Raw genomic sequence first — 24,701 nt, 5'->3', positions numbered from 1 at the left:
ATTTACATGTATAGAGTTGTTAATTGTATTAGTTTATTATATTTTTAGTGTTAGCAGGTTCTATAGTTATATTCCTTTTTCATTCTTGATTTTTTTTATCCTTTTTTTGTCAGTCTTGACATGGGTTTATCAATTTTATTGATAGTTTTGAGGAAATAGCTCTTGGTTTTGCAGATTTACTATATTTTTCTGTTTTCAATTTCACTGATTTCTGCTTTGGGTTTAGTTTGCTCCTTTTCCTTTAGTTTCTTTAGGTGGAGATTTATTTGAACCTTTCTTCTTGGTAGTTTAAGTATTCAATGCTGAAATTTCTAAGATTTTCTTTGGAAGCCTACACATTTTGTTGTAGTTGTCTTATATAGTACATCTATATTAAAGTGTCTCAAAACATGTTGTAATTTTTACTTTCACTATTAAATACATTTTAACTGAAAAAGAAAAGCATAATACATTACATTTTCCCATATATTTACCATTTTTTCTCTCCTTTTATTACTGATAGTTCATATTCCCTTGTATGATTTTTTTCTTTTTGGAATATCTTTCTTTAGCAATTCTTATATAGCAGCTCTGCTGGCTGTGGATTCTCTTAGGTTTGTATTTTTTTTTTTTCCACTTGAGAATGTCTTAATTCAGCTTTAATTCCAGAAGGATATTTTCGCTGGATATTGGATTGATAGTTCTTTTTTTCAGCACTTCAGACATGACTCTTCCCTCTGGTCTTCTTGGTTTCTGTTGAGAAATCCACAGTCATTTGAGTCATGTTCCCTTTTAGTTAATTTATTGTTTTACTCAGGCTCCTTTCAAGATTTTTCTGTGTTTTTAGCCTTCAGCAGTTTATATGTGTCTGGGCATTGAATTCTTTGGGCTTATTCATTGGGGATTCACTGAACTGTAGGCTTATGTGTATATAAAATTTGGGACCTTCTAGCCATTACTTCATCAAATATTTTTTTTTCAGTACCACACTCTTACTTCTCTACTTCTAGAACTCCAACATCATGAGTGTTAAATGTCTCATTATTGCCTACAGGATCCTGAGGCTCTGTTCAGTTTTTTCATATTCTCTTGCTGGTTTTCAGGTTAGATACATTTTTATAGATCCATCATCAAGTTCAGTGACTCTTTCAGATGTCATCTCCCATAATCCTGAGCCCAAGCATGGATTTTTAAGAAAAAATTTTGTCATTGTATTTTTCACTTTCAAAAGTGTCATTTGATTTTTTTTTTGTATCTTCTATGTCTTTGCTGCATTGGTCTATCTGTTTGTTATAAAAGTATTTGTCTTTTCTTGCAGGAGCATTTTTATAATAGTTGGTTTAATGTCTTAATCAGTTTCAAATCTGTATAATTTTGGCACTGGTGTCTTGAATTAGTATGGTGCATTTGTTACAATTTATTATCTGAAGTCCATAGTTTACATTAGTGTTCACTTATATAGTACAGTTTCATGGGTTTTTACAAATGCATGATGTCATGTATCCACCATTATAGCATCATACAGAGTAGTTTCACTGCCCTGAATTTCCCCTGTGTTCCATCTATTTATCTCTCTGCCCTCTGTCCTTAAACCCCTGGCAACTACTGGTCTTTTTACTGTTTCTATAGTTTTACTTTTTCCAGAATGGCATAGAGTTGGCATCATACATTATGTAGCCATTTCAAACTGGCTCCTTTCATTGAGTAACATGCATTTAAGTTTCTTCTATGTCTTTTCATGGCTTAATGTCGTATTTCTTTTTATTGTTGAATAATGTTTTATTGTGTGATTAGACCATGGATTGCTTATTCACTCACCTGTTGAAGGGCATCTGCATTTTTCTAGTTTTTGACAATTATGAATAAAGCTGATATAAACATCCATGTGTAGATTATTGTGTGGACATAGAACCTAGGAGTGTGAATCCTGGGTCATATGGTAAGGCTGTATTTAGCTTTTTAAGAAACTGCTAAACTGTCTTCCAAAGTGGCCGTACCATTTTGCATTTCCACCAGCAATTAATGAGTTTCTATTGCTCCACATCCTTGTCAGCATTTGGTTTTGTCAGGGTTTTGGATTTTAGCCATTGTAATAAATATGTAATTGTATCTTGTTTTAATTTGCAATTCCTTGATGACATATGATGTTGAGCATGTTTTCATATGCTTATTTGCCATCTGTATATCATCTTTGAGGAGGAGTCTGTTTAGATCTTTTGCTTGTTTTTAAGTAGGTTAATTTTCTTACGATTGAATTTTAAGAATTCTTTGTATATTTAGTATACAAGTCTTATTTATCAGGTATGTGTTTTGCAAATATTTTCCCCCAGAGTGGGGGAAAATGACTGGAGTCATTTTTTTCATTCTCTATATGGTATCTTTTGCAAAACAGAAATATTTAATTTTAATGAAGTCCAGTTTTCTTTTTCATAGTTTATGCTTTTGATGTTGTATTTAGAAACACATCACATCTAGGTTACCTAGATTTTCACCTATGTTATATTCTAGAAGTTCTATAATTTTGTGTTTTACATTTAGGTCTGTGAACCATTTTGAATTAATATTTACTAAGCTCAGTGTCAACTTTCATTTTTTGCATATGGATTTTCAATTCCAGTACTGTTTGCTAAGGAGACTATCCTTGTGTTGAATTGCCTTTACTCCTTCGTAAAGATCAGTTGACTGTATTTTTGCAGGTCTGTTTCTGGACTCTATTCTGATCCAGTGATCTACTTATCTATTCTTTTGAAACTGCTACACTTTCTTAATTATTGTATCTTTGTAGAACGTGTTGAACTTGGGTGATGTCAGTCCTCTGAATTTGTTCTCCTTCAGTATTGTGTTGACTGTTTTGGTCTTTTGCCTTTCCACATAAACTTTAGGATCAGTATAGTATGTTGATATCCACAAAATAAACTTACTGGTATTTTGACTAGAATTGTGTTGAGTCTATAGAAGCTGGGAAGAACTGACATCTTAAGAATATGAGTCTTCTTTCCATGAATGGGATATATCTATCAACATATTTAGATCTTTGATTTCTTTCACAAAACTTTTATAGTTTTAGTCATATAGATACTGGACATATTTTGTTATACCTATTTTTTGCTGCTTTTTTCCATCTTTGTTGGTGTACAGTTAACAGAAAATTGTAGTATATAGAAAGTGGAGAATGTAATGATTTGATATAATTTGAAATTGTGAAAGGGTTCCTGCAATTTAGTTAATTAACACAGCCATCACTTCAAATATTTACTTTGTCCTTTTTTGTGTGAGAACACTCAAGTTCAACTCTCTTAATACATTTCAATTATACAGCACGGTATTATCAACCTTAGTCACTATGTTATACATTAGATCCTCAGACCTTATTCATCTTATAACTGAAAGGTTATATCCTTTTACCAACCCATCCCTATTTCTTCTACTTTCTAGCAGCCCCTGGTAACAACCACCATGTTACTTTGTTTCTATGAGTTCAACTTTTTTTTTTTTTTTAAGATTCCATATATCAGTGATACCATGTAGTATTTATCTTACTCTGACTTATTTCACTTAGCATAATGCTCTCCAGGTTCATCCATGTTGTCACAATGGCAGAGTTTCCTTCTTTTTAAAGACTAAATAGTATTCCACAGTGTGTGTGTATCATTCATCCATTTACACTTACGTTGTTTCCATATGTTGGCTATTGTTAAAAATGCTGTAAGAAACATGGAAGTGCAGATGTCTCTTCAGGATAATGATTTTGTTTCTTTGAATATATACCAAGAAGTGGGATTGCTAGATCATTTGGTAGTTCTATTTTTATTTCTTGAGGAACCTCTACATTGTTTTCCATCATGTTTATACCAGTTTACATTCCTACTTGAGAGTGTACAAAGGGTTCCCGTTTGTTACCTCTTGTCTTTTTGATAATAGCCTTGCTAACAGGTGTGAGGTAGTAGGTCATTGTGGCTTAATTTGCATTGCCTGGTGATAGGTGATGGTGAGTGCTGTTTCACGCCCCTTTTGGCCATTTGGATGTCTTTGGAAAAAAAAAATCTCAGATCCTTTGCCCATTTAAAATTTTGGTTATTTATTCTGCTGTTAGGCTGTATGATCCTTGAATATATTGATATTGGATATGTGGTTTGCAAATGTTTTCTCTCATTGCATAGGCTGCCTTCTCAGTTTATTGATGGTGTTCCTTTGCTGTGTAGAAGTTTTTTAGTTTGATATAGTCTCAGTTACGTATTTTTTGCTTTTATTGCCTTTGCTTTTTGGCGTTAAATCCAAAAGAAATTTATGAGGAAAAATATGAAGGATCTTACCTGCTATGTTTTCTGTATGTATTTTATGGTTTTAGGTCTTATCCTCAAGTCTTTAAATCCATTCTGGGTTGATTTTTCTGTACAGTATAATGCAGTGGTCCAATTATACAATACAATTAATTATTTTTTATGTGGCTATCTAGTGTTCCCAGCACCATTTGTTGAAGAGCCTGTCCTTTCCCTATTGTATATTCTTGGCTCCTTTGTCAAAACTTAATTGACCATGAAATGGATGGGTTTGTTTCTGGGCTGTCTATTTTGTACCGTTCATTTATGTGTCTGTTTTTATGCCAATATCACACTATTTTGATTATTATAGCTTTGTAGTACAGTTTGAAATTGGAAAGTATGATGCCTCCAGCTTGGTTCTTCTTTCTCAGTATACTTTGGCTGTTCAGGGTTTTTTGTGGTTCCATACAAACTTTAGGATTTTTTTTTTTTCTGTGAAAGATGCTGTTGGAATTTTGATAGGGATTACATTGAATCCATAGATTGCTTTGGGTAGTATGAACATTTTAACATTGTTAATTTTTCTGATCCACGAGCACATACTATCTTTCTATTTACTGTGTCTTCTTCCATTTCTTTCATCAATGTTTTAAGGTTTCCAGTGTACAGATCTTTCACATCCTTGGTTAAATTAATTCCTAAATAATGAATTTTTGATACTATTGTAAATGATACTGTTTTCTAAATTTTTTTCTAATGCCTCATTGCTATTGTATAGAAACATATTGATTCTTTGTATATTGATTTTGTATCCTGGAGTCTTAAGGGTTTTCTCTATAGAATGTCATTGACAAACAGAGATAATTTTACTTTCTTCCCAATTTGGATGTCTTATTTCTTTTTATTGCCTAATTTTTCTGGCTAGGACTTCAATACTATATTGAATAAAAGTGGCGAGAATGGACATCCTTGTCTTGTTCTTGATCTTAAAGGAAAAGCTTTCCACTTTTCACTACTGGGTATGATGTTGGATGGGGGCTTCTCATAATTAGTCTTTATTATGTTGAGATATGTTCCTTTTATACAGTTTTTTTGAGTCCTTGATCATAGAAGGATTTTTGAATTTTGTTGAATGCTTTTTCTGCATCTATTGAGATGATTTTATGATTTTTATTCACTTTGTTAATGTAGTTTATCATATTGATTGATTTACATATGTTGAACCAGCTTTGCATCCCCAAGATAAATCCCACTTGATCATACTGTATGATCCTTTAATGTGCTGTGGAATTTAATTTGCTAAATAATCTGTTCAGTATGTTTATTATTAGTCTGTAATTTTCTCGTAGTGTCTTTGTCTGGCTTGATCTTTTCTGTTGTCTGTCTAGTCTGTTTCATTTATTTCTGCTCTGATCTTTATTTACTTTTTCTAATAATTTTGAGTTTCCTTTGTTCTTCTTTTTCTTGTTCCTTAAATTGTAAAGTTAGGATATACTGAATTTTTTCTTTTTTCTTAGTGTAGAAGTTTATTATTATGAACTTCCTTCTTGAAACTACTTTTGTTGAAACTCATAAGTATTGATATGTTGTGTTTCCATTTTCATTTGTTTCAAGTTACTTTTTGGCTTTTAAAAATTTTCTTCTTTGAGCCATTGGCTGTTCAGGAGTATGTTCAATCTCTACATACTTGTGAATTTTACAATTTTCTTTTGTAATTGATATTTCATACCATTGTGGTCAGAAAGGATACTTGATATGATTTCAGTTTCTTAAATTTTTTAAGACTTGTCACCTAACATGATCTGTCCTAAAGAATGTTCTATGTGTGGTTGAGAAGAATGTGTATTCTGCTGCTTTTGATGGACTGTTCTGTGTATGTCTGTTTGGTCCCTCTTGTATAACATATAATGTAAATCCAATATTTCCTCATTGATTTTCTATGTGAATGATCTATCCGTTGTTGAAAGTAAGGCATTGAAACCCCCTACTATTATTGTATTGCTGACTATTTCCTCCTTTAGATCTGTTAATATTTACCTTATATATTTAGGTGCACCTATGGATGTATAGATATTTACAATTGTTACATACTCTTAGTGAACTGATCCCTTTATCATTATATAATTATCTTCATTGTCTCTTGTTACAATTTTTGGTGTAAAGTATATTTTGTCTGAGATGAATGTAGCTTCCCCTGCTTTCTTTTGGTTCCCATTTATGTAGAACATCTTTTTCCGCTCCTTCACTTTCAATCTTGTGTGTCCTTGAAGCAGACGCAAATCTCTTGTAGACATCATATGGTTGGGTCTTATTTTTTCATCCATTCAACCGTTCTGTCTTTTGATTGAAGATTTTAATGCATTTACATTTAAAGTAAATTGATAGATATGAAAGTTTTTGGTAATTGTTTTCTGGTTGTTTTGTAGTTCCTTTGTTGCTTTCTTCTCTTGCTATCCTCCCTTGTGATTTGATGATTTTTTCATAGTTATGTGCTTTAATTTCTTTATCTTTTGTGTTTTTGCTTTGGAGTTATCATAGAGCTTACATGAAGCATCTTAATGCTTGTAACAGGCTATTTTAAGCTGATAACTTAATGTTGAAAACAAAGACTCTGCATTTTTACACTTCCCTTCTACACATTTTATGTTTTTGTCAAAATTTACGTGTTTTTGTCTCAGATATTCATTAACAAGTTATGTTATAGTTTTTAATACTTTTGACTTTTAACTTTTATACTAGAGTTATAAGTGATTTATCCAGTGCTATTGCAATATTAGGATATTCTGAATTTAACTATATATTTACCTTTACCTGCTAGTTTTATACTTTTATATATTTCCATTTAATTTTATTTTCATATTTCATTTAATTTATTTTCATATAATTTTCATTTAATAATTAGCATTCTTTTGTTTTTGCTTAAGAACTCCCTACCTTAGCTAGTTTCTGAATCTCTTTCAGAAGGAATTACTCTGTGCGGCTGTACACTTGGTGGATCCTTGAGTGGAGGGGAGTGCAGGAATTTCCTATGTCATCTTGGGTACTCCCTTGGTTTCTTAAAATAAAAATTTTAATACTATAATTTTTTTCATGTACTACTTCATTATTCATTTGTCAAATTTTTAATGACTGCCTACTAGGCCCTATTATAGGTGCTTGGGATATATCTAAATAAAATATTTCTGTCTTTGTGAAGATTACATTCTATCAGAGAAAAATGAGCAATAAATATGCACTTTAACTGCATCCTAACTAATTTAAATACTATATTTTAAATATTTAGTCCTTTGTATTTTCTACTTTCCATTGTGATTTCTTCTTTGACATAGGGACAAGGCATTAAGGTCACAGAATGTAGCCTTAATAACCCTAATTCCTTGATAGTTGATGAAACTTGCTTTCTAGGTAAAACTATGGGTAGTTAAAAAATGTTTTATGTTAGTTTGAAAAGAATGTATATTCTTTCATTGTTATTTTTAATGTGGCCTTTAGATAAAAACTGTATTGTTTCGATTTGTTTTTGTCTGTTTGCCTATACATTATGGAGTTGCATTTAAAGTCTTTCATAATTTTTATTACTCTGCCATTTTTTTCTTGGAATTCTGCTGGTTTGGGACATATATTATGAAGGTACATTATCAGATGCTTTAAAGTTCATAATTTTTGTTTTTCTTTTGAATCATTTCTTTTATGATTGTGCTAGACAAACTATATCTAATTCTTCTTTCTTAGATTTACATAATTTTGAAAATATATATTACAGTCTTCTTTCAGCTAATTTTGGGTAGTTTTAAATTTTTATCTTTTTATTTTGTTTCTTTTCACCACCAAGTTTTAGTTGCCTTATAGTTTACATTTATTTATTTATTTATTTTAACAGCCTTACAGTTTTTTCCTTAGCTGGTGAGCTTAGTCTACTCAAATTTATTATGATTACTGGCATATTTTTTCAAATTTAAGATGCTACTGATTATAAGGTATATCATTTTATATACGTATATTAAGTTTCCATTAGATGCTTGAAAGTTCAAAATTATCTTTCCCTTGAACTATTCCTTTTATGTTTATGTAAGACCTGCTTTATATGTAATACCTAATACTAGCCATTACACTATGACACTATACCTGTAAAATAGTCTTACATATGGAACACCTAGTTTCATCTCATTCATATCTAATGAATATTTTTTCCACTAATAGCTAATTTATACTCCATTCCTCTGTTTTGGGCTGGTTAATTAGTTAATTTTTCTATATATACAAATCATTATATGACAATTAAACTTAACATGTAATACTACCAGCAGTGTACATGGTTCAGTTGAAGTGAAGGAAAATAGACACCTGGAACTGAGTTTGTATCTGCACAGGCAGTGTCAACTGTCGTAACTATTAACAGCAACTGTAAGATGTCTTCAGTTATAAGATGCATTGAAATTTCACAGATATTAAAATATGAAAAAATATAAATAAAATTGATATATTCAAGTATTTTATTTCTATTGTATTTTCTGTTTTCGATTTATTCTGCCTTTTTTTTTGAATCTGTTCTTTCCATTTTCTATTAGATTTTTGGGATTTTCTTTTTTCTTTTTAACATTTTTTATTGATTTATAATCATTTTACAATGTTGTGTCAAATTCCAGTGTTCAGCACAATTTTTCAGTCATTCATGGACATATACACACTCATTGTCACATTTTTTTTCTCTGTGATTTATCATAACATTTTGTGTATATTTCCCTGTGCTATACAGTGTAATCTTGTTTATCTATTCTACAATTTTGAAATCCCAGTCTATCCCTTCCCACCCTCTACGCCCCTGGTAACCACAAGTGTGTATTCTCTATCCATGACTCTATTACTGTCCTGTATTTATGCTTTGTTTTTGTTTGTTTGTTTTTGTTTTTTAGATTCCACATATGAGCGATCTCATATGGTATTTTTATTTCTCTTTCTGGCTTACTTCACTTAGAATGACATTCTCTAGGAGCATCCATGTTGCTGCAAATGGCATTATGTTGTCGGTTTTTATGGCTGAGTAGTATTCCATTGTATAAATATACCACCTCTTCTTTATCCAGTCACCTGTTGATGGACATTTAGGCTTTTTCCATGTTTTGGCTATTGTAAATAGTGCTGCTATGAACATTGGGGTGCAGGTGTCATCCTGAAGTAGATTTCCTTCTGGATACAAGCCCAGGAGTGGGATTCCTGGGTCATATGGTAAGTCTATTCCTAGTCTTTTGAGGAATCTCCACACTGTTTTCCACAGTGGATGCACCAAACTACATTCCCACCAGCAGTGTAGGAGGGTTCCCCTTTCTCCACAGCCTCTCCAGCACTTGTCATTTTTGGATTTTTGAATGACGGCCATTCTGACTGGTGTGAGGTGATACCTCATTGTAGTTTTGATTTGCATTTCTCTGATAATTAGTGATACTGAGCATTTTTTCATGTGCTTTTTGATCATTTGTATGTCTTCCTTGGAGAATTGCTTGTTTAGGTCTTCTGCCCATTTTTGGATTGGGTTGTTTATTTTTTTTCTTATTGAGTTGTATGAGCTGCTTATATATTCTGGAGATCAAGCCTTTGTCGGTTTCACTTGCAAAAATTTTCTCCCATTCCGTAGGTTTTCTTCTTGTTTTACTTCTGGTTTCCTTTGCTGTGCAGAAGCTTGTAAGTTTCATTAGGTCCCATTTGTTTATTCTTGCTTTTATTTCTTCTAGGAGAAAATTTTTGAAATGTATGTCAGATAATGTTTTGCCTATGTTTTCCTCTAGAAGGTTTATTGTATCTTGTCTTATGTTTAAGTCTTTGATCCATTTGGAGTTGATTTTTGTATATGGTGTAAGGGAGTGTTCTAGCTTCATTGTTTTACATGCTGCTGTCCAGTTTTCCCAACACCATTTGCTGAAGAGACTGTCTTCATTCCATTGTATATTCTTGCCTCCTTTGTCAAAGATGAGTTGACCAAAAGTTTGTGGGTTCATTTCTGGGCTCTCTATTCTGTTCCATTGGTCTATATGTCTGTTTTGGTACCAATACCATGCTGTCTTGATGACTGTAGCTCTATAGTATTGTCTGAAGTCTGGGAGAGTTATTCCTCCAGCCTCTTTCTTTCTCTTCAGTAATGCTTTGGCAATTCTAGGTCTTTGATGGTTCCATATAAATTTTATTATGATTTGTTCTAGTTCTGTGAAATATGTCCTGGGTAATTGGATAGGAATTGCATTAAATCTGTAGATTGCCTGGGCAGTGTGACCATTTTAACAATATTGATTCTTCCAATCCAGGAGCATGGAATATCTTTCCATTTTTTAAAGTCTTCTTTAATTTCCTTCATCAGTGGTTTATAGTTTTCTGTGTATAATTCTTTCACCTCCTTGGTTAGATTTATTCCCAGATATTTTATTACTTTGGGTGCTATTTTAAAGGGGATTGTTTCTTTACTTTCTTTTTCTGTTGATTTATCGTTAGTGTAAAGAAATGCAACTGATTTTTGAACGTTAATTTTGTAACCTGCTACCTTGCTGAATTCTTCAATCAGCTCTAGTAGCTTTTGTGTGGACCTTTTAGGGTTTTCTATATATAGTAGCATGTCATCAGCATATAATGACACTTTTACCTCTTCTTTTCCAATTCGGATCCCTTTTATTTCTTTCTCTTGCCTAACTGCTGTGGCTAGGACTTCCAGGACTATGTTGAATAGGAGGGGTGATAGTGGGCATCCTTGTCTTGTCCCAGATTTTAGTGGGAAGCTTTTGAGTTTTTCACCGTTGAGTACTATGCTGGCTGTAGGTTTGTCATATATAGCTTTTATTATGTTGAGATAGGTTCCCTCTATACCCACTTTGGCGAGAGTTTTTATCATAAATGGGTGTTGAATTTTATCAAATGCTTTTTCTGCATCGATTGAGATGATCATGTGGTTTTGGTCCTTTCTCTTGTTGATGTGATGTATTACATTGATTGATTTGCGTTATGTTGAACCAGCCTTGTGTCCCTGGGATGAACCCCACTTGGTCATGATGTATAATCTTTTTTATGTGTTGTTGGATTCTATTTGCTAAAATTTTGGTGAGGATTTTGGCGTCTATGTTCATCAGTGATATTGGCCTATAATTCTCTTTTTTTGTAGTGTCTTTGCCTGGTTTTGGTATCAGGGTGATGGTGGCTTCATAGAATGAGTTTGGGAGTATTCCCTCCTTTTCAATCGTCTGGAAGAGTTTGAGAAGGACTGGTATGAGTTCTTCTTTGTATGGTTGGTTGAATTCCCCGGTGAAGCCATCCGGTCCTGGACTTTTATTTGGAGGGAGGTTTTTAATTGCTGTTTCTATTTCCTTTCTAGTGATCGGATTGTTCAAGTGTTCAGTTTCTTCTTGATTCAGTTTTGGTGGACAGTATGTTTCCAGAAACTTGTCCATCTCCTCTAGGTTATCCAGTTTTTTGGTTCCATATAGTTTTTCATAATATTCTCATATGATATTCTGTATTTCTATTTTGTTTGTTGTAATTTCTCCATTTTCCTTTCTTATTTTGCTAATTTGTGCTCTCTCTTTTTTCTTCTTTGTGAGTTTGGCCAGAGGTTTGTCGATTTTATTTACTTTTTCAAAAAACCAGCTTTTGGTTCGGTTGATTTTTTTCTATGGTCTTGTTAATCTCTATTGTATTTAATTCCTCTCTGATCTTTATTATTTCCTTCCTTCTGCTGCTTTTTGGGGCTTTTTGTTCTTCTTTTTCTAATTCATTCAGGTGGTGGGTTAACTTGTTTATTTGAGATTGTTCTTCTTTTTTGAGGAAGGCCTGTATCGCTATAAACTTCCCTCTTAGCACTGCCATTGCTGTGTCCCATAGGTTTTGAGTGGTTGTGCTTTCATTATCATTTGTCTCAAGGTATTTTTTAATTTCAGCTTTGATTTCCTCATTGATCCATTGTTTTTTCAATAACATATTGTTTAATCTCCATGCTTTCCTTTTTTTCTCCTTTGTTTCTCTGTTGTTGATTTCCAGTTTCATGGCACTGTGGTCAGTAAAGATGCTTGAGATAATTTCTATCTTCTTAAAATTGTTGAGGTTTCTTTTGTGCCCAAGTACATGATCGATCCTGGAAAATGTTCCATGTGCACTTGAAAAGAATGTATATCCTATTTTTGGGGGGTGTAATGCTCTGAAAATATCCACCAAATCTAGTTTTTCTATTGTAGTATTTAATTTCTCTGTTGCCTTGTTTATTTTCTGTCTGGAAGATCTGTCTAGTGATGTTAGTGCAGTGTTAAAATCTCCAACTATGATTGTATTCCCATCAATATTCCCCTTTATCTCTGTTAGTAATTCTTGTATGTACTTAGGTGCTCCTATATTGGGTGCATATATATTAACGAGTGTAATATCGTCATCTTGTATCACTCCTTTAATCATTATAGAATGTCCCTCTTTGTCTTTCTTTATGGCCTTTGTTTTAAAGTCTATTTTGTCTGAAATCAGTACTGCAACACCTGCTTTTTTGGCTTTTCCATTTGCATGGAATATCCTTTTCCATCCTTTCACTCTCAATCTATATGTGTCCTTCTCCCTAAAGTGGGTCTCTTGTATGCAGCATATTGAAGGTTCTTGCTTTATTATCCAGTCTGCCACTCTATGTCTTTTGACTGGAGCATTTAGTCCATTAACATTTACAGTAATTAATGATAGATGTGTGTTTATTGCCATTTTGAACTTATCTTTGCAGTTGAATTGGTATATCCTCTTTGTTCCTTTCTTCGTCCTTTTGTGGTTTGGTAATTTTCCTTTGTATTATCATGGATTTTATTTAATTTTTGTGACTCCCTTGTAAATTTTTGACTTGTGGTTACCCTTTTTTGTAAATCTATTAACCCATTACTATAACTGTTTTTATTAAACTGATAGTAACATGATTTCAAATCCATCCTACTGTTAAAAAAATTGAAAAAAGAAAGAAAAAAATATTCTATATTTCCCTTCCTCCCTCTCCCACTCTCAATGATTTGTATGTTTTCTTTATTTGTAATTCATGAGTTATCACCTTTCCAGTTGTGAGTTTCTCATTTCTGTAGCATCCTGCTGCTTTTCTATTTAGAATAGCCCTTTCAATATTTCTTTTAGCATGGGTTTAGTGTTGCTAAACTCCTGCAGCTTTTTTTTGTCTGTGAAACTCTTTATTTCTCCTTCTATCCTAAAGGATAGCCTTGCTGGATAAAGTATCCTAGGCTGCATCTTTTTTTCATTCAGGGCTTTGAATATATCTTGCCACTCCCTTCTGGCCTGTAGTGTTTGTGTAGAGAAATCAGCTGAGAGCCTTATGGGGGTTCCCTTGTAGTTCACTCTTTGCTTTTCTCTTGCTGCCTTTAGAATCATTTCTTTATCCTTGACTCTGGCCATCTTGATTATGATATGTCTTGGTGTGGGTCTATTTGGGTTCTTCCTGTTTGGGACCCTCTGAGCTTCCTGTACTTGTATATCTGATTCCTTCTTTAAGTTTGGGAAGTTTTCAGTCATGATTCCTTCAAAAACCTTTTCAATTCCCTTTGATTCTTCTTCCCCTTCTGGGACCCCTATTATGCGAAGATTGGGACGCTTTATATTATCCCATAGGTCCCTTATGCTATTATCATTATTTTTTATTTGCTTATCTTGTAGTTCTTCTGAATGGGTGCTTTCTGTTGCCCTGTCTTCTAGATCACTAATTCGTTCCTCTGCATTAACTAGTCGGCTTTGCACAGCTATTAGATTATTCCTTATCTCTGTCAATGAGTTTACCCATTCTACTTGGCTCTTCTTTATAGCTTCAATTTCATTTTTGACAGATTTTATATCTCTAAACACTATCTCTTTTAATTCCTTCAGCAATTTGATCACTCCTTTTTTGAAATCTTGATCTAGTAGGCTATCGATGTCTATTTCATTGATCTTTCTTTCAGGGGATTCCTCTTGTTCTTTTAATTGGGAAAGGTTTCTCTGCTTCTTCATCTTGCTCATACCTCTCTGGCACTGTGGTTTATGGAGTATCAGTTTATTTCGATCTTAAGGATTTTATCTATCTAATGCCTATTTAGGAATAGAACTTAGGAAAAAAAAAGAAAGAAAAAAAGAGAGAGAGAAAGATTTTTAAAAGAAGGGAGAAAGAGGGTTTGAAAACAGTGTATAATGAATAATAGAAGAGCGAGTTGAAGCAGAGTATTAATCGGGTTGAGACGTCCTTTTAAAACCTTTAAAAAAAAAACAGGGGGTGGGGAGATGAATAGATGTATTTGAAACCTGTTGTCTAATCAATAACAGGACATCAAAACCCAAGAGAAATAGAAATGAATTAAGAAGTAAAAATTAAGAGAGTAATTGAAAATAGAACAGGTAAAAACAGATTTAAAAAAAAAAGGGGGGTTGTCGGTGTTCTCCTGGAGTCTGTGTGCTTTTTTAATGTGCAGTCCTTCTGTCTTGTCCTGTTTTGGAAGCTCAGCTTGTTTTCATAGGCCCTCCGTTGGCGCCCTCTTCTGTGCTGCTCCCAGCACCCATTGGCAAGCAGATCGCACTTCCTCCTAACACGGGGTCAGATGCAGCTCTCCTCTGCTGTGGGCGGGCGGGTCACTGCCCCTCTGGATGCAGCAGTCAGATGTTGCAGGCTGGCCAGGCAGGAGGGCGGGTCGTGCCCTCTCCCAGCACCTCGGTCAGGGGCTGTGTTCCTGCCCGACAAGCGGGGGGCCGCTCTCCCTCTGCCTGCGCCGCTGGTAGCTCTGCTGCTCTGTGCGGCTGCGCGCTCCGCCCTGGTGGGCGCTCCGCGGGTGGGCTCCGGGAAGACCGAGGGGCAGCCTCGTCCCTGCTCCGAGCCAAGACCCAGCTCCCTGTTTGTCTTTATGGAGCAAGCTCTCCGAGGAACCAGGATGGAAGGATCCTATCTGCTCCAGGCTGCAGGCCCGTCTCAGTCTGGCCCTTGAGGCTGCTAAGCCCCTCGGTGCAGAGGCAGGTTTCGCCCCCGCCCCCGCCTGGGTGCTCAGCGCCGGAGGATATGGCGGCTGTGCCTGGGCCCCGCCTCTCTTCCCCTGAAAAGTTTCCGCGGGTTTTGAGAGATGGGGGCATGCACCCCTCCCCCGAGAGCACATCAACCTCGCTGTTTTATGGAGGGCCCAGGCTGTTCTGTCCCGTACACCCACAGCCACGGTGCCCAGCCCCTTGCATTCCCCGTAGCTGCCTCCTTGCAGCCGCCCCCGTCCTCCGCCCGGCTTGTGCAGCCTGGCCCTGCCCGCCGCTGCCGGCCCGCGTCTCAGGCTGGGTGTGGGGGGGGGGGGACGCTCTGTGCCCGTTTAACTTAGTTCTGTCAGACAAGGGCTGCTCTGCACAGATCTGAGCCTCGGAGGCTCCCCCTCCGTCCCGCTGGCCTCTCGGTTGGAGAGGGGAGACCCAGCGAGCCAGCGCCAGTCCTCCTTTGCCGCTCCCTCCCCGCGGGACCTGTCCCGCACTGCTTTGCCTTTTGTTCTTTCTTTTTTCCTTTTCTCCTACCAGATTTTTGGCGTCTTTATCTTTTGAAGAGGCCGATGATCTGTTGGAGTTCCGCAGGTGCTCTGGTTGGCTGAGTGGGTCTGTAGATGTGGGTCTTGGTGTATTTGTGGGAGACGGTGACTTAAGAGCGTCCTTCTACTCCGCCATCTTCTCCGTCCTCTTTTTGGATTTTCTTTTTTCTCTACTGATTTTGAATTTTATGTCTATTATTTTAGCAGTTACTTTTAACCTATCAATACACTCTCTTGGTTTAACCAACTGTGAAACTAATTGAGGTCTTTCCTTTTCTCCTGGATAAATACTTGGGCATTGCAACACTTTTAACTCTAGTCGCTGTACTCCTATCTCATACATTATTTTTGTCAGTGTTTTCCATGCACCTTCTAGATTGTTCTAGATTGATAATTGTTTTCTCTCAACATATGAACATAATAGCATTCAATTGTTTTCTGATTCCCTTGTTGCTGTTGAGAAATCTGTTGTCACTTCATCTATCTTTTGTATGTAATCTAATCTTTTCTATTGAGTTCCTTCTTAAAACTTTGTCATTAATGGTCTTTGACTGTGGTGGGCTGAAGTTCAGATTTATTACTTACCTTGTTGGGGGCTTGAAATTCTTAAATCTGAAAATTCATGACTTCCAATTCATGATTTGAAAGTTATCAGACATTTATTCAAAAGTACCTGTACTTCATTCTTTCTGTTCTCTAGCCCTGGAACTTTTGTTAGGAAATTGTTTTTCTGTCACATATTCCCTTCGTGTTTCAGTCTTCATATTTTATGTTTCTTTATTTCTGTGTGCTGAATTCTGGATTATTTCCTCAGGTCTAATCTGGTTCCCTAATTCTCTTTATAGCTTTATCTAATCTCTTTTTTTTTTCTGTTCATTAGGTTTTAAATGTTAATTATTATATATGTATTGCATATATTAATATAAAGAAAAGTGCATATAACATATATGTGTTTGGTCAAAAAGGTATAACTGATAACAAAACACTCAATCCCATCCAGGTCAAACATATAATAAATCATAACATAACCAGCACTCCAGTATTTCCAGTACCTCTTTGCTCCTTTGTGGTAGTAACACACTATCTAGACTATTTATGGTTTTTATTTTATTATTTTTCATTATAGTATATATATGTATCTATAAATGAGTATAATTTGTGAGTTTTAAATTTATATAGATAGAATCGTAAGTATGCCTTCTGTTTTATATGGTTCCTTTCACTCAACAATATGTCTTCAAAATATATTTATGTTACTATAGTGTCTGTAGTTTATTCATTTTCTTTGCTGCAAAGTATTCCATACTGTGACTGTAATACAATTTGTTAAACATTCTGCTGGAGATAGATATTTGGTTAGTTTCCATTATTTGGCTGTTCCAAATTCAAGTTTACTCCCAGATTTGCACTTGAAGTTCTTAACGTATTCCCTGTTCTTGGTCAATATCTCTTAGATCTCTGATGCTTTTTGAATTACAACCAATTTGTTTACTTGTCTTTATACTGCATTTCATATTATTTCTTGTGTTAATTGATCCCTTTCTTTGTGTCTTTTATCACTTTAAGCATACATTCAATCTGTATGGGAGGTTTTAAGTTTCTTGGGGTTTATGCCTTTTGTTTTCTCTCCTGTTTGTAATTTTGGATCATTAACTCATCTTTAGCCATGCTTTATCTCTGATAATCCTGTGGGTCCAGTATGTCCCTTGAAGGAGATTAGTTTTTTGCTTTTGCCAGGTGCTCTGAGTTATTATTGACTTTGAGTTCCTATACCACACTGGTGTAAATTTGAGCCTGAAATTCTTTATTTCTTTTTTTTTTTTTTTTTTTTTTGGCTGTCTCCAACAACATTTTATTTACAAAAACAGACTGTAGGCTAGATGTGTCCATGACCATAGTTCACTGACACTGCCTTAGAGCTAGGGCCACTGCATAAAGCTGAATAATCTGTACACAAAAATGAGTAACCAGGGGGACAAGTGGGGACCGAAATGCAGCCACAATGAGCCTGAAATTCTTGATGGCTGCTTTGGGATGATAAATTATCAGGAGAGACTCTACTTTTTCTTATACTTAGGGTTTATGCTAAGACAAGATTTGTTTGTTTGTTTTCTTTTTCTTTGTGTGGTAGATTTTTTCCATCTCTCTCTCCCCCCCCCTCAACTCTGCACCCCTCTCTCCCTCTCTCCCCCTTTCCCTGTCTCCCTCCTGTCTTTCCTCCCCCTTTCTCCTGCTCCATCTCCCTATTTCTTTCTCTCTTTTTTTTAATACTCCACACCACTAAGGATGTAGCACTTTGAAAATTCTGACTTTGTGTGTCCATCCTAACTTCAAATTTCTGCCTCTTGCAGGTCCAAAGACTTGTCATTTTGCCAAGAGAGTTTTAGCACTCAAATCCTTGGTTACCCAGCCTGGGCAGGCTCCTCCAGGGCTGCAGCATAGCCTTGAACATCAGTGCTCACTTACATTTCCCTCTTGGTTTTAGACTTCTCTGGTCTTTGGCTTCCTTGCCTTTTTGTTTGTTTGTTTTTTTTACAGATTAACTCTGCATTTATAAGAAAGTTTGGTTTATTATATTCAGTATTCTGATTATTTTATAGAGGAAGTTTTTTGGTTTAGCTAGTATGCTAGTCTACTGACATTCTTTTAGACTCCATCATATTATAGTTTTTCCAGTTGTCTTCTGTGAAAGTCTTTGGTTGCCAGTGTTAGAAACTCAAATGAACTTAAACAAAAGGGGAATTTATTAACTCTTGTAACTGAGAAGTGCAGGCCTTTTCTGGCTTTAGATATGGGCAGATCCAGGGCTTCTGCAGTGTCACTAGGGCTCTTTCTCTCTCTCTGCCTTAACCCTACATTCCTCAGTTCTGGATTTTATTTTCAGGCTTTATTTTCCATTTATCTGGGGAAAATTATCTCTGCTATTTCTAGAACTTTGGTATCCTTACAGCTTATGGTCTGTCTTGTGTTACTTAGCACTTAACATCAAATGCTAGGGAAGACTTTTATATGCCTAGTTGGGGCACTTTTCCCTTTGTGAACTGGTTATGGTGGCCAGTGGGCTTGTACATTCCAGTTAGCCAGGCTTGGTCATGTGCCCGACTCTGGAATGTAAGGGAGAGTACACTGTGATAGGCAGGCCTACCAGGTCTGCAGGATAGAGGGAGGTTTGATTCCTCAAAGAAAAACTCAGGTGAGCTTCCCAATGTATAGAAAAGAAATGCTAGGAAGGTAAGTATCATATATGTGTACAGTTCTTTCCTTACCGGATCTTCAGACCTCTAATCAAAAATTTAAATGAAGATGCGAGACTACTGTACTTTGAACACTATCACTGTCTGTGATTGATCATTCTTCTCAACCCCCAGTAGGTAAGTCAGCTGTAACCTACCAGACTAGATCCCTTTCCCTTCACGGTCAAGTCCTATCAGTTTCACTTTCCGAAATCTCTGGAATCTGCTCATTTTCCTTTATGTACCATTGATACTGTAGTCCAATCTATAGTCCTCTCTTCTCTGATCTTTCAAAATTAAATCCTTACTGATATATCTCTGTCTGCTCTGGTTCCCCTTCAGTCTGTTCACACTGTAGTATAACAATCTGCTGAGAATGCACATCTAATTATGTGTTTCTTATCCTCCAACTACACCTCAAGCTTTTAAAACCTTTCATGGACAGAAATTACTAGTCGGATTTGCATCTGGCCCTTCACCATCCCTCTATTCTTGCTCAAGCATTACCTTTCCCAAAGATTAAATTGTACATTCTCATAGTACCATCTACCTCTCCCTTTAACATTTATTATAATTACATTCCTGTATGAGTATTTGATGAATGTCTAATTTTTCTACTAGACTGTGAAAGGAGATACCACATCTGTTTTCTGTCATCATTTAATTTCACTGGCTAGAATGTGATTTGCCTTACAGTAGAAAATAAATATTTGTTTAATTAATTAACTGATTGATTACTGTAAAGAGACCTCCGTGGTAACTAGGGCAATTTATTTGTTCAACATCCATCTCCAAGAGCTTTCTAGTCAATTGATTTTAGATTTAGGCCCTCCAATATAATCTGACTTGAAAGTTTATACAGAATATTGTGTAGCTATCAAATGACAAGTGTGGGGATGTTTCAAGTATATGTCACACATGATTATGTTCATTTGAAATGATATGAAAGGAAGATTCAGATTATAAAGTGGTAAAGATACACTGATTGAAATCAGCAAGCAATAGGACATTGGACTGATTGGATATCTTTTTTCCCATTTGCAACATAGTAAGTTATTTAGCTAGTTGAAACCTCCATTTCCCTTTTGTGCTTTTCTGTTTCTTACGTATCGTTGGGTTTAAAAATTTATTTGCTGCAGTGGCTACTTGCTTTCAGACAAGAAGCAGGGAGTTTGTACCAACTTCTACTTTAGGAAGCGAAGACCATTGCCTAGAGTCAGTACTGACTGAGTTGACCAGAGTTAGGGCAGCACTGTTTCTCTCCAGCCTTGGGTACCATACTGATAAAGATAGTTTGCAAGGGGTGCAAAATAGGGTGCAAGGAGGGGCTTTTCTCTTCCTTTCTTCTATACTAGGATTGGACCTCTTCCTCTTTATATACTTTCTTTGTTTTTCCTTACTTAGACATGGATAATCCACTCTTCCTGAAGTTTCCTTGGGACTACTGCATGGGTGAAAATGAAATGACTTTATATGAATAAAGATGAAAAGAAAATTTTAATTGATATAAATAAGTTGAGTTGCTTTGTTACTGTAAGATGGTCTGGGTTCACGGTTCATATCTAATAGCAACTAAAATTGAAGTGATCTCTTCAACTGGCTAACAGCATTGCTTACATCAGAATTCTGGAGATTGGTTAAGAGAATTGTGCATGAGTTGGCTTAACTGTGAAGCAGAATTTATATACTTTAGGAAATTTGTAATGTATTCTTTATATCTATTAAGAGAATTAACAAGAGAAAATAAAAATTGATAGAGTTAGGAGAAAAAGAAAAATGTTAGAAGTAGTGATAAGGAGACAGCATTTTGATAAGTATACTGAAAATATACCTGGAGAATTTGATCTTCTTAATCTGAGTACTGGTTTTCAATGCTGGTTTGACCCTTTTTTTCCCTTTCACTTTCCTTTAAACATCATTTTAACACTTAACTCAGTGCCTTGCCTATTCTAGCCTCTTGGTAAATAAATACTGGCTAATTGAATGAATAAAGGAATAAATGGATGAAGATTGAATAGAAGAGTGACAAAATTATAGACTTTCACAACACAGTAGACATGTTAACTTCTCTTAATTAAGATTTGAAAATTAATCTTTAATAATTTAGATAATGTAGATGAAAGAATTGATTTAAGAATTTGAACCATGGAATTTTCAGAAGTTGGATTACGGTAGCTAAAATGCAAGTGGTAAATAATATGAAGTATGATAACTTGAAATTTAAATGAGCTGATGTTACGAGATACACAATCTTTAATTTAGGAATAATTGATTTTAATTTAGCAAAATTGAATCAGTGGATTTTTACTATATATTATGTATTGGATTCAAGACAATATATCTAGAAAATATTTTCCCCTACTTTTGGATCTATGTGATTAGTATCATCTATTGGTGTCTATGTTTAAATACGGTTTATGGTAAAATGTATGGGCTGTGGTGTCAGATTTGAGTTTCAAATCCCAATCTGCTACTTCTTAGCAAATTATTCAACTTGTTAAACTTTAGAAGGATCTCGTATAAAATGGATGAGACCTGCTGTAAGAGGTTCTTAGCGCGGGATCTGGGATGTTGTAGACATACAGTACGTGAGAACAGCTATTTTTTTTACTCACCGTCTTTTGTTCTGCAGCTTTCCCCACAAATAAACCAGATGAAGATGCAAGACATGTAATAAAAGTGGTGAGTGTTGCTTTTAAATTTGTGTTTCACATATATTTGACTTTTTTATTTTCTGCTTTATTCATACTACTTTTGTGAAAAAATGTTTTTCACCTTAGTTTTACTTATCAATACACCTAATATTTTCACGTTATTAAAATGTAAAGACTGGAGAATCTTGTTCTTCTGTGTTGACATTTATCATCCTTGTATCTTACCTACCTGGCTTCTCACTCTCCCTCTTATTTCTTCTCTGCTCTAGATGGTGAAGTTCTTAAAGGCAGGGATGAGGTTTTATTTTTGTTTGTATCCCCTCTGCCTAGTACAATGAATGAAATATAGGAGATACTCATTAAAGGTATCATGTATGAATGAACCACCAGGGTAGTTTGCAGTGTACCCACCCTGATGTACATGTTGGTACACATTGGGTGTCTGTCTATGTGTATAATTCACAGTGCTTTTAGGAAGTTCTTTCCATAAGGTTACTTTCATGTGTAAAACTGTATAGAGGTAACTTTATAGTATGTGAAACTTAAAACTGAGTTTCTTCAAGTTCATTTAATACTTCCCTAAGTTTTTTTTAGTGGAAATCTGGTGCCTGTGTTTTGTGATAAATGATTCAAGTACTATTATATATTGCGTATGTATACATATTTTTACAGTTGAAATACCAATTCTGCCTTTAAGATTTTTTTCTAATAAAATTAGTTGTTCTTTTCTTTAATAGGAATATCAAGAAAATGGCCCATTATTTTCAGAACTTAAATTTTATCAAAGAGCTGCAAAAAAAGACTCTAGTAAGTAGAATTAGCAAAGTTAGCTACTTGCATATATATGTTTACTAAAATGGGTGTTAGTATTTTTGTCTTATTCTGGCCTTATGGAAAATTGTTTTCAATTAGAAATTTTTATTGTAAAATGATACAGTTAACTTACATAAAAACAAGACAGATGAAAACTTGAAGTTAGTTGGAGACGGATATCAGATGTAAAAACTACCAGTTAGAGGATTTCAATGTGAAATAAATATAAGCAGAGCTAAGAAGAATAAAAACATTTTATAAATACTGCGTGATACAGGTGGACTAAGTAAAAGTTAAAGGAAGCTGATATGAGTAACGACTATATAGTCAAAGTCCTTTACATTATGTTTAGGAAAAAGAGTGATGAGTCTAGCCTCAATAATTTGTTGTTTTAATAAAACCTTCTAAACATTAAGACTGTAGTCTTTACTAACTGCTTAAACTATGCCAAGGTGACAAGTAGAATGCATTAAACTCATTGTTTATCAGTAGAGCTGTCTTCAACATTAAACATATATAGAAGAAAGGTGAAAAATTAAATAAGCTACTTGATTGTTTAAGTGGATTTGATTTTTTAAAATGAAATTTAATCAAAACAATTTCCGTGTAATGTAATTTCAGAGTAAGATGATTTTTCTGCCCAATTTTTACTTTCTTTTCCACTACTGTAGCTTTAGATTTTTAGTAATAGGGAAGAAAAAGCCACCTTTTTACTGGTCCTTTAGTAGTTAATATATTTTATATTCAAAAATTTAACAAGCATATAAGAGAATGAATTTTTTAATGAATGAAAACATTTGTGTAAATGATAGCAATGCATTTTATGACTATGACTTTTTGTTTTGGTTATAACTGATTTAATTTAAAATTTAAAAATGTTAGAAATCTGTATATGTTTTTATGTTAATTATAGTGATAAATAGAATTTGAAACTATAGGCTAGATATATTTGACTTTTAAATTTTTTAAGAAGGTCTAATTTCTATTTAGTTTAGCTAAGTAAGTTTAAGTGTCTATTCAAAAGTAAGAAATATCTTCCTAAAAATGTGTCTTTTTTTCCTGTTAAATTTGCCTTTGTAGTCAAAAAATGGATAGCACTCAAACAACTTGATTATTTGGGAATTCCTCTGTTTTATGGATCTGGTATTACTGAATTCAAGGGAAGAAGGTAAAATGGAATTGTTATAATTGAGTATTGTATTTAATATTTCTTAAGTGGTCTGTTAGTTATTTGTTGCTATATAACTAATTACCTAAAATGTGATGGCTTATAATGACAAACTGATATTATCTCAGTTTCTGTGGATCGGCTATCCATGTACAACAGGCTTCCCTAGATGGTTCTGGCTTAGGACTTCTCATGAGGATGTAGACAGATGTCTTTGGGGCTGCATTAATCACAAGGCTGGACTGGGGAAGGATCTGCCTTCAAGATCACTTGCGGCTGTTGGCAGGCCTAAGAAGTTCTGCTTCTTAATTCACTCATGTGATTGTTGGCAGGCCTCACTTCCTCACCAGGTAGATCTCTCCATAGGCTGCCTGAGTGTCACAAAGACATGGCAGCTCGCTTCCCATAGAGCAGTTAATTGTGAAAGAGAGGAAGAAAGACAACACACACTAGAGCATGCAACCAGGAAGAACATCACAGTCTTGTTATGATCTGATCTGAGACATGATATCTCATCATTTCTACTCTATTCTCTTTGCTAGAAGCAGGTCACTAAGTCTACCCCATATTCAAGATGGAAACTTAAATTAAGTTCCGTCTCTTGAGAGAAGCAAAGAATTTGTAGAAATATTTTAAAACTCATCAAACATAGCTAATCATCACATATAAATAATTCACTAATAGTAGTTTTTAAAAAGAAAAAATTCTGTCATTTGTTAGGTACCCATTTTTATTCTTTCAATAGCCTTTTAAGACAGGTGGTAATATTTTTTTTTCCTAGCTGGGAAAATAGGCTTAGAGTTCAGTGCTTTGCTCAGATGGTCTTTAAATGCTATAAATAAAAACACAATGAATCTTGAAACAAAGTAAAGGACTACCAATAGGGAACTGAATGTGTCTGAATAAATCATGATACATCTAAACCATGTAATACTATGCAGCATTTTAGAAATCAGTTAGAGCTCTACCAGTTGATCTGGAAGGATTTCAGTGAGATTATTGAAAAAAGTATGATGCAAAAAAGACCATGTAGTAAGGTCACATTTTTGTAAAACAGTCAGAAATTC

The 24,701-nt window shown here is 34.7% G+C and overlaps 1 protein-coding gene across 2 annotated transcripts in view; it reads left to right on the top strand.

The window, feature by feature from the left end:
- The window catches only part of VRK2 (VRK serine/threonine kinase 2), a 101,982-nt gene that overhangs the window by 14,933 nt on the left and 62,348 nt on the right, over nt 1-24,701 (top strand). For both annotated transcript variants that reach the window (XM_072937710.1, XM_072937711.1), the window contains exons 3-5: nt 21,632-21,681; nt 22,391-22,460; nt 23,547-23,634. In XM_072937710.1, the coding sequence (XP_072793811.1) occupies nt 21,632-21,681; nt 22,391-22,460; nt 23,547-23,634 (208 nt within the window). The remainder of the gene's footprint in view (nt 1-21,631; nt 21,682-22,390; nt 22,461-23,546; nt 23,635-24,701) is intronic.

This window comes from Vicugna pacos, chromosome 15, assembly GCF_048564905.1.
Source record: "Vicugna pacos chromosome 15, VicPac4, whole genome shotgun sequence".
In the NCBI taxonomy this organism is placed as follows: Eukaryota; Metazoa; Chordata; class Mammalia; order Artiodactyla; family Camelidae; genus Vicugna; species Vicugna pacos.
This window is presented reverse-complemented; position numbering and strand designations above follow the sequence as displayed.